The following is a 16,888-nucleotide window of genomic DNA, read 5'->3' as shown; positions in this document are numbered from 1 at the left end:
GGTAGGCAGACGCCCGGTAGGCGCGCGAGGAAATGAGCGAGCGACAAGGATTGAACACGCCTCATTTCTCGGAAGATCGCTAGCGCATATATATGTACTTACTACCTCCTAGCATGCATCCATTGGTATCAAATGGGAAATTGGCCACGTCTCACTCAATTGTATGTAGTTGAGTTGCCGGATGCTCACAAGAACGTCCCTAGGCTGTGACTAGCATATACAAGAGAGGTAAGAGTGATGCAGCGCAGCGATACCAGAGGTTCGGATTGAACCCACGTCGAAACCAGTGCGTTTCGACCGGGATACAAACAACGCCAAAGCTCCGGCTCAACCTGGCCAGCGGAAGCGCTGGAACACGTCTGCCCGGACCGCTTCTCCCCCCGATGCTCGTCTATACACCAAGTCCTCCCAAAGGGTTCAAGAAGATGTGAGCGCAACCACTGATTGGGAAACACTAATTAACCATGTTCTCGCGCATATAGAGTCCTGCTTCATACTACCGGAGGAGGTCATAAGAGCTCTCGAAGCTGACTTCTAATGACACGCAAAACTCCGTCTGTAGTAAAAGAAACTTTTAGAGAGGTCTGGTATGACTACTACGCATGGGAGCCCACGTACTGCTCCCGGAAGCTTACTTCACTTCGTGCCAACATGGGCCTTCCGGCGGTACACTCCATATCGGATTCGGACCTGACGGACCCCAACCACCCTGCCGAAGACGGGATACCCACGAGAAATATGTCTATCACTGACTCGGAAACATCGTTCACTCGCTACACAGTAAACGAAAGTATTCAGCTCCACACAGCGATCGTAGATGCGGATACAACGACAATAACAATGACGCTCACACCATATCCACCGTACGAGTCTTGCACTCCGGCGTCCCGCAACATACTCCATGGAGACGATCCAAATTATCTGCCGTTTATTCCGTTCGCCGACGATCCAACGTTCGACCCCACCGAGTACGTTTACGACCACAAAGGGTTAGCATGGCAGGAAGCCTACCGCGACTCGGACGGTACGCGGACTCTCCGATTCTTCCTACTTGTACTGATGTGCATGGTCAATCAGTCCTTGAGATCGTGCTCGAGACGGCGCGGCGCGTGCACTTTCAGCGCGGTGTGTCCATCGAGCATATCGACGCCACCGGGATCCTGCCTCTCGAGTTGCGGACGACGTCCGTGTGGGGTGCCATCTGGACCGGAAGAATGAGGTACTGCTACACACTTATCATTGGCTTTGCGGGTTTGCGCCCTGACTCCCACAAGTGATCCCATGCCGTGGCACAGGTCGTCGAGATCCTTGTACCCACCGCTCCCAGATCTGTCGCCCCCACCGCGGCATGATCTTCGGGTAAGACTGCAGGACTACATGACGTTGTGGTGTCCGCACGTCGACTGCATGGAAGCGAACTGCCTATCTCATGGTGAGCGTGCATCAGGACGGACAATGCGATGGATTGATGGTTGCGAATTCTAGCTTCTGAACAGTTTGAGATCGACCTCCGCCAGCCTCGCTCTTCTGGGGAAGAGCAGTTCAAACTCCTCTCCAACGCACTGCCGTGTAGTCCGGAGTGTCAAATGAACGGCCCCACGAATCATGAGGTCGGTCGTAGTGATGGTGTCAGTGGAAGCGTATTGACAGCGATGCTAGGACGAGATCCGCTGGACGGACGAAGAACTTGGCGAGCTACAAGTGATATGCTATGCAGCTCCGCCAACGACTCCGTGTGCGCTGGCTCGGTTATGTCGCAAGCCCTGTCGCGAGGTCCTACTGGATTCCATGCCCGTTTCCCCCGTATGCGAACTGACAGCCATACCAGGTTGCAGTGTTGTGTAGCAAGTTCATTCGCACTGCGGTTGAGGACGATGGAGCCGACGATCATCAGATGCTCAATCCGATATTCGGTGAGCTGGCTCTCCAGCTGGATGGCTATCGCAAGTGCTTATGTATATTTCAGGGGACGAGACCGCTCCCAACTTCGTTCCGTAAGTGGATCCTACGACAGATTCCCGGGCCACGCCCAGCCTGCGCTGACACGCTTTTCACAGCAACGCGCCATGCGCTCATACCGGTCCATGCAGTCCAGATACGGGATGTGCGTGCAGCCTGAACAACGCGCATTGCGCAAGTGCTTGTCGATGTGCGAAAACTTGTAAGTGTCGTCTAGCATGGCCGCTCGTTCCACCCCTTTTTCTCCATTGAAGGGCACATCATAGGTGCGAGGAGATGGAAAGGCTGCCACTGTCCCAGCTTAGTCGTGAAGAGCTACAAGAAGCACAAGAAAGACAAGGTGATCCCTGCGTGCTCCACGGACCTCTGTCCGTGCCGGAAAGCGCGGAGGGAGTGCGACCCTGAGGTGTGCTCTCCGTGTCGCAAGTCCTGCAGAAACTTGCAGATCCAGCAGTGTCTGTCCAAGGTACGCGAGTTAAATCGGTATTGCTATCGCACCGTCGAATAACACGCTCCTAGAGCGTTTCGGTCAGGCAAAGCGACCATGGTCTCGGTCTCTTCCTAGACGAGGACGTCAAGGAAGGAGACCTCGTTGCTGGTACGTCACCTGCCGTTTTTGCGAGAATCATCCCTGAGTGCTCAACCTAACAATAGAGTATGTGGGAGAGCTCATCTACGAGCCGACCTTCCAATGTCGCAGGTACGATTACTGCCCTCCTCGACGGCTCTCTGGTACTGAACACGGCTCCTATGTAGTCAATTGGCGGAACATATCGGGCGCAGCTATGTCTTCGGACTGAATACCCAGATATCCGTGGACAGCACGTACGCGGGCAATCCTGCGAGGTACATCAACCACGCTCCTTATAGGAAGGCGAACTTAGAAGTGATGAGTAGGTTCTCGGTGCCCTCTCAATCATTGCCAAAGTTGATCATACCACTCGCTAGTCTTGTTCGTACACGGAGAGCAGAGGATCGGCATATTCGCGAGTGAGTGGATGCGAGCATTGGTCACTGCCGTGAGGCTGAGATGCTGAGTCGTCGTTGATAGAGAAGAGCATTGCACGCGGGACAGAGCTCTTCCTTGACTATGGGCCAGAGTTCCCCATTCAGCACGGAGAGAAGAGGAAGACTCCGTAGCACGCATTTATATAAACCTCGCCAGGGTTCAGGAGCGGTGAGCGCATATGTCGAACACAGTACACGAGATCTCTGCTCTCAAGCACACTAGGTGCACGACCGAGTAGCGCCGAGTGGAATGGACCGGTCGGGGCGCGCCACACTGTACTAGGGCTCTCGCTCACCGAGACAACAATCGCGTAGAACTGCGCGACCATCCAGCTGCATGCAAGTATCTTGTAGAATGGCTCCTATGTGGCGACTACAACGGAAGGCTGATTGTTCTAGCATGAACGGATAGAAGCGGGCAGCGTGGGGCCTACGGTCACAACTGCATCTACGCATAATACTTCACAGCATTCCCCCGTCCACTCGTACACCGACGATCGGATGCAAAGAAGAATCTACCGCTGGCGACGCTGAGCTGCTGCCGAGCAGAGCACTGCCGAGCGCGCTGTCTCAGCGCTCTCAGCGCCTCGCAGACTTCATGATGCCAGGCTCCCTCAGCGTCCTTCGATGTCGAGTCAGTCTGTTGACCACCTATTGCGGGGCTAATGCCGGTCCTCCAAGGAGTCATGCGCCGCAGTAGCACGCCCGAATTGTACATTTGACGCCATCGCTGTCCGACGATTATGACGCTTCGGCTCATCTCATCCGCGATCACATTGAAGATACCTACATGAGTCCCGTAAAGAATAAGGGATATTCTCGGTCAAACGCGGTCACCATCACCCATCCACGTCACCTGCCATCAGACTGATCGCCAACCGATGACGGACGAGAGAATAACTCAATAATAAATATGGAGATGGGTAGAGTAACAAAGGCGGCATCGCGGCTCATCATAGTCCCAAAGCTTCGATCTCAGGGCAATCGGATGCAGCGTCTGTCTTCTCAGAGTAGGCGTCGCTTCATATTTCTGACTCGAACCTCCAAATTCACAATGTTCTCATCGGCGAGTCGTTGACTTGCCGTGGAAGATACCGTTCGGCGACTATAGAGCTGGCCTCCGCCCAGCTCGGATCTGGAGACTACATGACAACGCCGTTTGGCGTTACGCTAGAGGCCCTCGGGACATACAACCGACTGACGCTTCTACAATGACTTCGGCGACAAACTTGAAGGAGGAAGTCCGAATTTCTCGGGCGTCACGCGTCCATCAGCAAAAGCGCAAAAATCGCCTTGAGCATTGCGGATATGGCCTGAAGCGCCTGTTCAGGCGCGAGACAGCATGAGCGCCCGATTCGAGCGCAGGAGGGGCCTGTCCTCGGAATACCCAAAATATCGGGCACGATTGGCGAGGAGATTGTACGATGGCACGATAATTGCTTGGGTTTGCATGACCTCGTTTGCTCGTGCAAGGGTGTATAATGCTCGTATATAGCAACAAGGATATTCACTGGTTAGCTCACGGTGCAGGCTGTCGTTCATCGCCTTCTCGGTGCTGGCGCAGACTGAGGCGTGTTTGAAGCTATGCGGTGGTAATTACATGGCCGCAAAGCCTAGACGAGCTAACTCATCTTCATCCTCATCCATACCTGCCTCCCCATCTTCTGGCCCAAGAGCGGCATCATCTCCGCTGTCGTCGCTCTCAACTCGGTCATCATCGTCAGGTCCGTCCTCCTCATCCTCGTTCTCACCATCGTCCAGAGGCTTCTCCGCTTCACCCTCTTCCCCATCCGGTCCTAGTGGCCATTCCTGGTCGTTTCCCAAAGGTTTTCCGGAATCAGTAGTGGCGTCCTGGGGTTCCTCGTCAACCTCGTCGTCATAGCCATCCCCTACGAGTGGGGTGATCGGCTCTGGTGCTGGCACAGGTGCCGGGCCAGGCTTGCCGGAGTCGCCCCGCTGGTGCCCAACCGCGTCGCCATAGTATCTCATAAACATGTCGCGATCCACAAAACTGTGCAATGTACGTAAGTATGAAGTGACCAGGATGCTATGTGTAAACCTTACATTCCGACGTAATGAAACTTCCAATCTGTGTCTTCGTCATCTTCGTGGCGTGCAACGCTATAACCCGGCAGCGCGGCATCCGACTGCCCATGCGCAAAAGCCGGCATCAGGTGTGCGGCACGTAGAACCTGGTCCGGAGACACGAATCCGAATGCGCCGTCGTCGAGTGCCGCCCACTTGAGGCGCGGGAGACGACGTGCCTTGAACCCGCCAGGAGCGCGGGGATCGAGGTCGAACCACCTAACCCATAGAACATGAATAAGCTCCATATCAGTGTCGTCAGCACCATCCAAACTCTCGCCAGCGCGGTATGCCTCAACATGGAAGATTCCGATGACACGGGCATACAAATATGGGTGGGGGGCCCCTTCGGGAGCAAGCATCATGATATCGGGATGAGTCCGGGGGTTGATGGAGTCTTGGTCTCGTCGCATGTCATACGTCGTGTAGTTTAACCGGAAGACCTTGTGCTGATAGAGTTTGTCGTTTTCGATCCGTACGGAGAAGATGTCGTCGACCGTGGGCATATAGTCCGGGGGTAGTGTTTCGCCACCTGGCAACCGGCGGTGTAAATGCGCCTTGAGTTCCCATACAAAATTCTGTGAGTCGCGGTCAGTAACACTACAGTGAGTGGGTAACAGCATGGGTGATTGTTGTCGCGCAGGCCACAGGTGATGGAGTGGGGAGACCGTGAATGCGGACTGGGCACAACATACTTCGCATGCTGGATCGCCCTCGTTATCGTACAGGAAGTCATCGAGTCGAACTGGAAACCGCTTCTCATCTGAAATGTGATAGTGCCGGTTGGGCTGAGTGGGCGGAAGGGGTTCCGCTTGCTCGAAATGAACGTGCAGTCGCTTTCCACAAGCTGCGGAGGCCCTCTTCGGTTTCCGTGTCTTGTTGCGTGGCTTGGCACCGTTGCCCTGTGATTGCTGGATCTTGTGGATGATTTCGGCGCGACGAACCTCCCGGGCAATTTGTCCGCCGAAAGCCTGATTCTTGTTAGTGCGTCTGTAGAACTGTTTGACTCGCCGATGTTCGAACTCGCCCTGTTTTGGTTAGCAACAATATGCACGCAACGTCTAGTAACGTTACATACCGCCTGTGTGGACTTATTGTCCATGGTACCTGTTTCAGAAATGCTGCGTGCGTAGTCACCTAGACGATGATACTTGGGAGTGTTCAAGACTGTAAACGCCTTTTGCTTGGGCGATACAGTCGTAGCAGACCGCGCATTCTGTCCGGACACGGCTTTGCGTCGTTGTCGGGACTGCGTTTCCTTGGGGAGCTCCTGTGTTGAGTATTGACGGCAAACATGCCGAAGGAAGGCACGCATGGCCTGCCCAAGGGTGCTGGTCGATGCGTCCAATGCAGCGATGGTCGACTCAGAGTGGAGTTGGAGCTTGGCTAAGGCATGCCATCGCGTGAGCTCGAATAGCATGTCGAGAATGCGTGACATCAGGAAAATGTCACGGACTTGTACAGGTACTTGGGGTACTTGGCCAAGTACCTCAAGTATCCCAAGTACCTCAAGTACCCCAAGTCCAATGGACTTGGCCAAGTCGGGTGGGTCGACTTGGCCAAGTACCAGGTACTTGGCCAAGTCCTCCAAGTCCCTGTTCAAGTTCATGCCCAAGTTCACTGTGAGATGTATTGAATAATAAAGATGATATGCATGGAAGTAAACCAAAGGACAGCTGCTCTTGATCAAGGTCAAGTGTACAATATTTGTTAGTGGGTGCAGCGGCGGCAAAAAAAATGCCACCAGAGGGAATTGAACCAGCAATCTGCAATCTCAGTGTCCAACACAGCATGTTCAACCACTACACTACAGAAGCTCACACTGTAGCACAGAATAGCAGCCATATATAGCGCTCTTTGCTGGACTCCGAGAAATTCTTCACCATCCTCTCCTGTACCATAGCAGAACTTGGACATCCACCACTGATACCACTATTCTTGAGCATTATCTGGATATTGTACCTCTGTATCACTACTGAAACAAGCACATTGTAACAACTTAAAGTCTTCTATCACATGTTATTGCCCTTCTTCTAATAGACTATAAAGCTGCTTCTACAGCCTTAAAACAGACTGGTTTACAACTAGTGTATGGATGTCTATGATAGATATTATTACATAAAAAGTATACAAGATGTGTGACTGATAGAACACCAATTGCTCAAATTGAGGCCTGAGTATACTGAAGTCAACATGTAAAGTTCAAGTTGTGGCACAAGTACCCCAAGTACCCCAAGTATATAGACTTGGGTCAAGTCCGTGTACTTGGGACCAAGTACACGGACTTGGGGCCAAGTACATGGACTTGGGGCCAAGTACACGGACTTGGGGCCAAGTACACGGACTTGGGGCCAAGTACACGGACTTGAGGCCAAGTACACGGACTTGAGTCCAAGTACATGAACTTGGGCCCAAGTATGGGTCCAAGTCCGTGACGTTTTCCTGATGGAGTTGTATGGCTCTGGCAAGAGGTTCTCGAAACATGGGATGGCGCACTGTTGGTTACATTAGACAAAGACAAGGACGAAGAGGTAGAGGGTGCGCCCTGACTGACCTTGAGATTCTGTTCGAAATCGCGGGCAGCCATCTTCTTCATGCCGGACACATTGTCGCTGAATCGCCGGATGGTTGCGCGCCCAAACGTCGAAATCATTGAATAACTACATAGTGTCATCAGTACATATCACCGAAAGGGTTACTGCACGCTCACCGTTCGTCCAATTTTTGAACACCATCATGACCTGCGGCAATGAGTATCCGGACGAGATGCGTGAATGTTCCCTTCCACACGCCAAGCTCGAATTCGTGCATCAGGTCGGGCACAAATAACTGGTAGACGTTGCGTCCAAACGCTGCGAAACGCTGCGAAAAAGCTGACTGCTACGTCATGAGTGACACGCAGTAATCAGAGGTAGTACGTAGAACGTACTCGCACAGGTGCCATGGAAAAAAAACCGAGTTTCGTTTTCTTGATGTGGTCGCTATCGGGGGTAGTCCCGTCTTCGTAAATCCATCGGCGGACCCGGGCGATCAAGTCCTGGAGGACTCCGGTATCTTCACGGGCGTGTTTGACCCGGTCTGCCTTGTCCTTCTTCATCCCCATCTTCCAGAACGAGCACTTGTCCATTGAACAATCGGGGCAGGCACATCGGGCGAGGGTTTTGAGACAGGCGAGTAGGCACCTGAAGATATCAGGTGTGAGCTGGTGTTGTTGCCGCAATGCATCGGATAACTGATATGGTACCTACTTCTCGGGATAATCAGCAAGGTACATGAATATACGCGGGAATATTCGCCGCGTGACGCCATCCCCACAGACAACGATGACACCGTGTTCGAAGGCATGCATGAATTCTGCATTGAGGAGGAGGAGCCAGACCTTGGTCATCAGGTCGTACTTGAGTAGGCGGATGACAGCAGCGGACGCCGGTGCGCCATACGTGTCTTCGTAAAATCTGAGTAAACTGGCAGGCAACTACGGAGATAGAGGTTCAGCTGACAGTCGCATCACCCGAAGGCATGGAAAATGGCATGGGACCTGTGAGGAGTCATGGACTTACCGAGGGCACGTATGCGAGATGATGCGCGGCAAACATTGAAGGCTTGAACCGAAGATGTTTTGAGAGGTTCGCGAAAAACGCGTAGATGGGCCACAACGATGCCGTTCCAAAATTGGTGAGATGGGTAGAGTCGGAGTATACCATGATCCCGCTGACCACGTACTCGACATCGGGGGGGTCATCGGGGTTACGGGGGCGCTTCTGGATCTCCTCGTGCTCGCGGATCATGGCATCAGAATTGTAGACGTCTGTGAACAGACGTTCGGGTTTAGCGGTGGGGTTATCGGGAGTAGCACGAGTGCGAAAGAGTCTGTGCGGGAACCAATGGTACTGGCGAGCCGAGATGTCGCGGAACCCCGCCTTGACGACCTCGAGAAAGCTTCGGACCCAGATTTTGTCCACAAGGAAGGCAGGGGTATGTTCTTCATCCTCCTGTTGAAGGCCGGGCTTCGGCAGGTGAAGCAATACAGACTCTTCGCGCCAGCCATCTTTGGCTGAAAAGGCACCACTGGTCGCCTGGAAATCGTCAAGTCGCCGCTGCTCACGATCAACATTAAACCCCAAGAGATCCTCCTTGTTGAACCTGTCGTCGAGAATGACGTCGTCGACCAGGCGCTGTAGTTCTGCCCCGGATTTTGTTATTGAGCCTGAATACTGCCACTCCATAAGTTTGAACGTCGACCAGTTCAAGAATGGCGCAAAAGAGTTTGCAGCCACGTCCCTTGCGCCAGAAAGCCACGAGCGCACTGTAGGACCGAATGGTCGCAACGCGTCGCGTTCACCGGGGGCCGGAGGGGCACGAAGGTGTGTGCCTGCGTCTGCGAAAGCTTCGAGTGAAAGCCCGCTCTCCGGGTCACTGCGAGGGGTGGCTCTGTACTGCCTGAAGACCCCAAAGCGGTTCGGAGGTGTGTCGATTGGGGGAGGCAAGGCGGGTGGTGGGGACGGAGGGCGCGTGGGAGGCTCAACGCCTTCCATGCCATCTTCAGGGGCATCCTCGACCGTCGCGCGCGGTCGAGAGGAGGCAACAGATAGGGAAGCAGGAGGAGCGGCATGCGGGACGAGACCTGATCGGCGGGCCATGGGTGCTGTGACGCCGGGTTTGAGACGGAAGTTGGGGAGACCTCGGAGTGAGGTAGGGAGCATCTCGGCGAGCTTGGCAGGGATACGACGTTGGTGATGTCCCTCTGGGGCCGGGTCGACAAATACCGGAATACTCGCCTCGCGTTCGGCCTGGATATATGCGGTCAGCAGTGCGCACATGCGACCCCGAGACAAAATCTGGAGTAGAAGAGACTGTGGCCCTCAATAGCTACAGGGGCAACTGGGAGAGCGTCGACATTGGTCCCCTGAAACAACACAGGTGTGTTGTATCGACACACAGAATGGGTGGTCTCTCGTACCTCGATAGGAACGTAACTCGGGTAGTGCTCGTCACCATGAGCGACCGACGTACCTCTAATTGAGCCTTTCGAGCCGTGAGTCGCGCATGCCTCTCGGCGGTCTTCGCGCGCTCCTCAGCCACTTTCCGCTGGGCGAGGGCCTCCCGAAATTGCTTTATCTTTCCCTTGTTGTCAACTCGTCGCCGGAGGCCGCCGTCGTAGAAGCTGTGTGCCTTGGTGCACACTCGGAGGTGAGAGCCCAGGTCCTTGAACGTGTCCTGACACCCATAGCAACGCTCTTGAGGCATCAAGAAAAAAATGGAGAGGATGAGCAGAGCCCACAGGACGCGCATGTAGTCAGTCGCAATGATGGAGGGTTTGACAGGGATCTTTTCTCGGCTAAGATTGCACTCACCACCTGCCAGCGCGGTCACGTGATCGACGCGTTCCACTGGACAACGCGTAGACGCCTAAACACGTCATAGCTCTTCACGCCCTACCGTATAAAGGTCGTCCTCACGTCAAAGACGTGAACTTCCCACTTTGTCCCACAACCACACCATCTCTTCCTTTTCTCACACGTTGCCATGCCTAAAGACAAAGCGAACAACGGTAAGAAACTGAAGATTCGTGACCGCCGCCAGGTGTCTCAGCCGCCCGTGGTCACCGGTGCCAAGAGTAAGGGTACACGAGGCAATCAGGCACTGTATGCACTGTTTGGACCGCATATATGCACCTGGTCACTAACATCTCACTGATACAGTCCGATTATACCCCTACCCGACACACTCCCAACACAAAAACGGCCACGTCCCCCTCAAGACGATGGACCTACGAGAAAGAAAACCAAGTCCGCGCCAAACGGCTCCGATCCCGCCGGGACCCAGTCTCAAGGCCCGAACCGGTGCAACCCTGATCGACAGGAGCCCGATCCAGACGGATCTAGCAGCCGGTCGTCTCAATGGCCGCGCCATTCCACAACACACCCCTCGTCGTCTCACCACACCTCTTCTTTGCGTCCTCCCACATCCTCGGATACATCGTCATCCACCCAGCCTCCAGCCTCCTTGCCACCTCCCTCGACATCGAATGACTCCCCCCAACGTATACAAGACTCCTTCACCGACGCCATCAGGAGGATGAAGGCAGCCAATGAAGCACGGATGGACAACAGCGACGAAGCCCTTTCCGAAGAAAATGTCCCCCGCAAGAAGGGGTCACGACGTCCCCTTGTCTCGCAGGCTGAGGAGGACGAGGAGGAGCCGGAGGAGGACCAGAACGAGGACGAGGGAGAGGTCGAGGATGAGGACGAGGGAGAGGATAACGCCGAAGGTAGGTGTGAGGAAGAGGACATCAACCACGTAAAAGGTGATAGTGAAGAAGACCTATCGCCCGCCGACGCGCGACGATTTTTGAAGGCGATACGCAAAAGCAAGAAGAAAAATAAATTCCACGTCCGGTACGTCGTACATGTAATTCAACCGGACATTACTGACGTTCTTCAGTGAGGCGGACGCCGACCCCAAACAACTGACCGAGCACTTCAAGACGTGGGGCCGCCATTGCCACCGGTTGTGTGGCTTGTATACTGATATTCATAAAACCATTGTGTGTGGCATGACCGTGATGCGCGCAGCCCCCCACGATGCCGACGATTATGAGGCATGCTACAAGTCCATCCCGCACATGTATGTGCCTTTCTCTTCACTTTGATTGCCCTCTGACGATTTGCCCTAGGAGCCCTGCTACGGCTAGATTCTATACGAACAAGTTTTTCCATCTCTGCGATGAGATCCCACTGTTCACGGCCCTCTGCGAGCATATACTGCTCAGCCCCGACGATGTTTTCCTTTTTGCTAAATATGTACGTACCCATGTCCTGCACCTCGAGACCATCTCATTTTCCCCAGATGCAAGTTCACGCCGCCGCTGGTCGCACCACCGACATTTCAACACTGAAGACAAGTTTCCATTCGTACTTTCCCTACGTCATCATATCGAACGACTATGTCATCCCCCCACCTGCCCCGGGCTCGATGAGCGACCTCAAGACTCGAAACGGCGGGTACTGCTCAACTGCCACGGGCCGCCTGGTCGTCCCTATTGACGAACTGGCGAAGTTCAACCTCGATCCCCCAAAGTATGTCCTCCTCCTCTGATACATTCTAATCCTCGACACCGCCCTGCAGATACTGCAAGCTCAAGGTCACCCAACACAAGAAGATTCAAGCAGCAAGCAGCGCGATGCGCCGCAAGAAGCGCCACCAAGGGGATCGCCCTCAGCATAGCGACGACAATAATTCTTACCCGAGCTTCCTTTTCCCAACCAACCTCAAGTACGACAACAGACATCCTGACCGCCACATTTTCAAGAGCGACTTCGTTCTTTCCGTACGTTTTCCTCAAGCCCCGCATCCTCTTACTAAGCGACAATATCACAGTGCTTTCGACACTTGTTCCAGGGCCCGTCTGCAGTGGGGCGCACAGGGGGTATGCGCGGCTTCGGCCGTGCACCCCTTGTTGATATATACAGCATCACCAAGGTTACTCCCGATTATTTAGTATATGTCGTCACTCTCGTACGTCTCCCATTTTTGCATGGTTCACAACTCAACGTTCCACTTCCCATAGCTCCGATACCTTCTCAGCACAGACGATCGGTGGAATGGCGATGACGGGCAGCGATCCGGACACTGCTTGCACACTGCCCTCCACCGGTTTCTGACGGTCGGGTACGAGGCGTGGGAACAAGACATCGAGGACGACTACCTGGAGCCATCGGAGGATCCTTTAGAATGGAATATATTCACATTCTACAACGAGTGAGTTCTGGATGCTAGCGTCCATATACATACTAACCTGGACAATATAGCAAGGTTTTCGGAAGCGAAGCGGGCGCTCCAGACCAGCAGGATCCGGACGCTGATATGGAAGAAGAAGGAAACGACTACGATGACAACGTTCGCGCACAGGTACTCAAAGCCCGCATGGCGGAGCTCAAGGCACGTCGCGCGCAGCACACGAAGTCTGGCCATAACGCTTCCCCACAACCGGCTGATGATCCACGGTCCCGTTCATCCTCTTACGAGCTTGTCGACACCAACACACACTTCGTGGAAGTCGCAGGAAGTACATCGCCCCCTTCCGAAAATCCGGCCGAGCCCGCCGATGATTTGTACGGGTAGAAGTGATCCCGCTCTTTCTTGACCTCTCGTGAGCTCGACAAGCTCGCGGATCTGTGCCGTCTTGTGGCAGCGATCACATCGCGCTCTTTCTTGACCTCTGGGGAGCTCGACAAGCTCACGGATCTGGGCCGCCTGGTTGCGGCGACCACCGATGTTGTCGTAGCCTCTGGGGAGCTCGACAAGCTCACGGATCTGGGCCGTCTTGTGGCAGCGATCACATTGCGCTCTTTCTTGACCTCTGGGGAGCTCGACAAGCTCACGGATCTGGGCCGCCTGGTTGCGGCGACCACCGATGTTGTCGTAGCCGACTATGTTCTCACTGGTTTCCTCGCGGGCGGACATCTTGCTCTCCCTTGGTGCATTGTGCGCTCTCATCGTATACACGTGCTCACCTGTATTTGCGTGGTTTTCTGCAATATACTACTCTGCCCGCCCATCCGAGTCCTGAGCGGAATCGCGTAGTACAAAGTAATATCCGTTATCATTGCTAGGGGTACAGGGTATGCTCCTGTGCTTGTCTGAGCCTCCGATACTCGAAATCCGAGGGGATTCAGTGAGTATCGTGCAATATGCATGTCTTATTGCCTTACTATCCCCCGACTTTTCGCATTCGCCCTGTCTCACAATCCCGACAATCTCGGGCAACTCCAAATGGTATGGCGCTCAGACGCTGGCATCGCATGGCACAGCAATCCTCAGCAACACCATGCAATACTAGCGACATCTCGGTGGTATTGCCAGGTGTTCCCGAGCATAGCCTGTCCGCCCGGTGGGGACATGTACATGGCCTTCTGAAGGAAACACAACAGGTCCATTGGAATGATCCTCACACCATGCCGCATATCTCAGGACTTGCCTGTATAGGCCCGGGAGGGTTATCTACAGGGACATTTTAGCGCTTTTGCTGATGTCACCGATGGCCGAGGCTGGGGTTGTCAGCACATGGGCGTCTCATCGCTATATCAAATCTGTCATGTTCTCGGCAACCTTGAACAAGATTCTTTCCCATGAGAACTGAGCTACTCGATCGCGACATTCACACCGCTCCAGCGAGCTTCGCCTCACTGATGTTTCATTTGGATGCAGGCTTCTATTGCCAACCCCACCCTGCATCCACGTCCTCGAATCAGAACCGAAGTCAACCGCTCATACCAGTTACAAAGAAATTGTCCGCATCGTGTGGTGGGAGGTATATCGGTTCCGTGATCGCTGGGCGTCGCGAGAAGGCATTTTCGGAGAATTTGGAAGGCCGAGAGCGACACGTTGAAAGCCGGGGCGGCAACTAACCACCGATCAATCTCACGAGGCACAGATGGTCTTGAACCGGTCAAGTTCATTTTCCGCTAATCGTACCTCCTCTCCGCTCCCGGGCAACGCCTCAGATTGTGGACCGCCAAGCCTGTGTCTGGCTCAGTCATGGAAGCACCGTGTCCTCCATATTCGCCTTGCAGTGAACAGTGCTTCATGTCATCACAGAGGACAACCCCGTTCAGAGAAGTCGAATGGCCTGAGAAGATTGCAGCCAGATCCAGATCCAAACTGGTAGGCGGCCATCCGATTGAACAGGCGATTCCGGGGTCTTATCGGTGTCTATCCCGTGTAGAACACAATGCGGTATATAGACCGGCAAATTCTTCCGGTAGTCGACATGCTGTCTTCCTCGACTCCCCCCTTACCTCAAATTCAGCTCGCATCTCTAAATACTCGATCTGCCACACATGGATCGCAACCACCGTCGTTCTTTGGGACACATTGACGAACTCCTCACGATGATGTTCTCGTACCTCGATGATCGCGACCTTGCACGAGCGGCCTGCGTCTGCAAACATTGGGCAGAACTCGCCCTTGACGCTCTTTGGTCCGAGGTGAATGACCTCAGACGAGTCTTGACTGTCCTTGCGCCGCTTGCTTTCAAAACCGAGCGTGTCCCGGCCTCGACAGCACGAATACCTGGGGCTTATGTTAGTATGACTTTGCCTCGCTATTGTTTCTTTGATCTGACTTTCTGTAACGTAACTTGTCAGGTATTCAAAAGGCCATTGGTACCCGCGGACTGGCAACGTTTTCAACGCTATTCTGGACGGGTCCGCAGCTTGCGCCATGATCAGCGGCACGCACGCAACGCCATGGAGAAGTCTAAGCGTCCGACGTTGCTGCATCCGAAAGTCTTCGCAGATTTGACCACTACTTGCCCGACCGACGACATATTCCCCAACCTCCAGTCGCTTGTCTGGTATGCATGCGCCCCGGAGAGGCAGCGACTTTGTCTGGCGTTCGTGCACCGGCGCGTAAAACACCTTGGCCTGCATTTGTATCGATCCGAACCTTCTTCTCTCACAGACTACGTTCGCCAGGTGTGTGCACGATGCAAGGACTTGACCGTCCTGGACCTTAGTCTGGCCGGACCTATGCGACAACTCGAGGAGGAAGTCTCGATCCTTATACGGGGATTTCCGCGACTACGTAAGATCTCGCTACCGATTTATTGCCTAACCTCGAGGCTTTTCAACGAGCTTTCAATTCTCCAGCAATTGGACACCATTTCTCTGGGAGACCCCGCACGTGCAGAACCCGGAGACCGGGCAGACGTCACTCATCTCGTCCCGGCGTTTTCTAACGACGCCTTTCCCGTACTCCGCAGCCTATCATTTAGCGCTCAGGTCGCTGATGCTACGCATTCTATCCGCTCGTCCTTGTTCCCTGCACACTTAACAGAACTACACTTGAAGAGTGTCGTGATCGCGACGCCAGAAGCTCTCCGCGAGCTTTTCATAGCGATACGTGATCGTTGCACCTCCCTCGTCGAACTCTCTGTAGACTACATCATTGCTCCGGATTCGCCCCTTCTATCCCCTCCTCCACCCCTCTCCGAACGTCCATCTCTAGAATGCTTTCGTCCCCTTTTCTCCGCCAGGTCTCTTCGAGCTTTCGAGCTGCGATGGGACTACGCACTGAACCTTGCCGACAACGATATCGACGAACTCGCGAGCAGCTGGCCGTCGCTGGAAAGCCTGCAGCTCAACGCCGAACCCGTCCCTGAAGCGAATGGCCCCTGCCTCACGCTGCGCTCATTGCTCCCATTCGCTCGTAATTGCCCAAACCTCCGTCACCTCGGACTCCACGTCGATGCGACGACCGTCCCCTCTTTCCATCAACACCCACACTCACAGGACCTGCCTCGTTTCCGTTGCCTCCAGACCTTCGCCGTCGGGTTATCTGCCATCGCGAGAGCCGAAACTGTGACCCTTTTCCTAAGCCAGATACTCCCACTCGATTGCTCCGTCTGCTGCGGCCTGCGGTGGCCTGACGCCTTCGATATCGCCATGGAACACGCGCTTATCCCCGTCTCCCTTCGCGCGGAGATGTCTGCGTGTTGGGTGCGCTGGATCGAAGTGTCGAAGCTGCTTCCCATCACTACGAAGGCCCGGATGGAGGAGAAGGCGCGCATTGAGGGGCTCGAAAAGCAGATGGCGGTATTGGAGATGTCAAGGAGGGAGGATAGGCAGAGATTGAGCTCGTTGGAGCGAGAAGTGCAAGATTTGAGGGGAAGGACGGGAAGGACCCCGTAGAGGCTGGGCTATACTACGTCCCTGTTCTGGTAAGTCCCCGCAGCACGTCTACATCCCAACCTCACAAGGCTATGTAGAAGGATCGTCTCGCAGGGCAGATGTGAGCTCCGCGACATTATCCCGTCGTCATGTTTCTCTACAAA

At 54.3% G+C, this 16,888-nt stretch overlaps 6 protein-coding genes and 1 pseudogene across 7 annotated transcripts; 3 read left to right on the top strand and 4 right to left on the bottom strand.

The window, feature by feature from the left end:
* Positions 1 to 398: 398 nt before the first annotated feature.
* DICSQDRAFT_180325 (SET domain-containing protein) lies at positions 399 to 3,209 on the top strand. The gene is made up of 15 exons (XM_007365154.1): positions 399 to 427; positions 483 to 1,024; positions 1,078 to 1,219; positions 1,296 to 1,432; positions 1,486 to 1,610; positions 1,660 to 1,701; positions 1,829 to 1,913; positions 1,967 to 1,994; positions 2,058 to 2,161; positions 2,226 to 2,425; positions 2,479 to 2,557; positions 2,614 to 2,659; positions 2,716 to 2,852; positions 2,908 to 2,949; positions 3,011 to 3,209. Exons 2-15 carry the CDS (start codon positions 538 to 540, stop codon positions 3,097 to 3,099), a joined length of 1,743 nt encoding a protein of 580 aa, XP_007365216.1. The 5' UTR covers positions 399 to 427; positions 483 to 537; the 3' UTR covers positions 3,100 to 3,209.
* A 1,818-nt stretch (positions 3,210 to 5,027) lies between these two features.
* Positions 5,028 to 6,083, bottom strand: DICSQDRAFT_59324 (uncharacterized protein; the record flags this gene model as incomplete). The annotated part of the gene is made up of 2 exons (XM_007365153.1): positions 5,028 to 5,630; positions 5,748 to 6,083. Coding segments are annotated over 2 exons (939 nt in total), but the record flags the coding sequence as incomplete, so codon positions are not given.
* Positions 6,084 to 6,127: 44 nt separating this feature from the next.
* On the bottom strand, positions 6,128 to 7,726 carry DICSQDRAFT_59447 (uncharacterized protein; the record flags this gene model as incomplete). The annotated part of the gene is made up of 3 exons (XM_007365152.1): positions 6,128 to 6,460; positions 7,458 to 7,547; positions 7,607 to 7,726. Coding segments are annotated over 3 exons (543 nt in total), but the record flags the coding sequence as incomplete, so codon positions are not given.
* On the bottom strand, positions 6,791 to 6,869 carry DICSQDRAFT_t70 (annotated as a pseudogene). Its single transcript has one exon. The product of its transcript is annotated as a tRNA-OTHER (tRNA).
* A 32-nt stretch (positions 7,727 to 7,758) lies between the features above and the next one.
* Positions 7,759 to 9,278, bottom strand: DICSQDRAFT_59433 (uncharacterized protein; the record flags this gene model as incomplete). Its single annotated transcript, XM_007365151.1, has 4 exons — positions 7,759 to 7,929; positions 7,982 to 8,234; positions 8,301 to 8,527; positions 8,613 to 9,278. 4 exons carry the CDS (start codon positions 9,276 to 9,278, stop codon positions 7,759 to 7,761), a joined length of 1,317 nt encoding a protein of 438 aa, XP_007365213.1.
* Positions 9,279 to 10,816: 1,538 nt separating this feature from the next.
* Positions 10,817 to 13,176, top strand: DICSQDRAFT_126706 (uncharacterized protein; the record flags this gene model as incomplete). Its single annotated transcript, XM_007365150.1, has 9 exons — positions 10,817 to 10,943; positions 11,105 to 11,450; positions 11,497 to 11,679; positions 11,729 to 11,855; positions 11,902 to 12,131; positions 12,181 to 12,382; positions 12,454 to 12,570; positions 12,623 to 12,813; positions 12,864 to 13,176. 9 exons carry the CDS (start codon positions 10,817 to 10,819, stop codon positions 13,174 to 13,176), a joined length of 1,836 nt encoding a protein of 611 aa, XP_007365212.1.
* Positions 13,177 to 14,894: 1,718 nt separating this feature from the next.
* Positions 14,895 to 16,745, top strand: DICSQDRAFT_58994 (uncharacterized protein; the record flags this gene model as incomplete). The annotated part of the gene is made up of 2 exons (XM_007365149.1): positions 14,895 to 15,137; positions 15,201 to 16,745. 2 exons carry the CDS (start codon positions 14,895 to 14,897, stop codon positions 16,743 to 16,745), a joined length of 1,788 nt encoding a protein of 595 aa, XP_007365211.1.
* Positions 16,746 to 16,888: the final 143 nt, after the last annotated feature.

This window comes from Dichomitus squalens (genome assembly GCF_000275845.1).
Source record: "Dichomitus squalens LYAD-421 SS1 unplaced genomic scaffold DICSQscaffold_11, whole genome shotgun sequence".
Lineage (NCBI taxonomy): Eukaryota > Fungi > Basidiomycota > Agaricomycetes > Polyporales > Polyporaceae > Dichomitus > Dichomitus squalens.
This window is presented reverse-complemented; position numbering and strand designations above follow the sequence as displayed.

Bases quoted from the DNA above. Each gene is read 5' to 3' on its own strand.
- DICSQDRAFT_180325 (XM_007365154.1), top strand. From the start codon at position 538: ATGACACGCAAAACTCCGTCTGTAGTAAAAGAAACTTTTAGAGAGGTC. The intron at 1,025-1,077 runs GTACGCGGACTC...ATGGTCAATCAG, and splicing joins AGCCTACCGCGACTCGGACG to TCCTTGAGATCGTGCTCGAG. The intron at 2,660-2,715 runs GTACGATTACTG...GCTCCTATGTAG, and splicing joins CCGACCTTCCAATGTCGCAG to TCAATTGGCGGAACATATCG.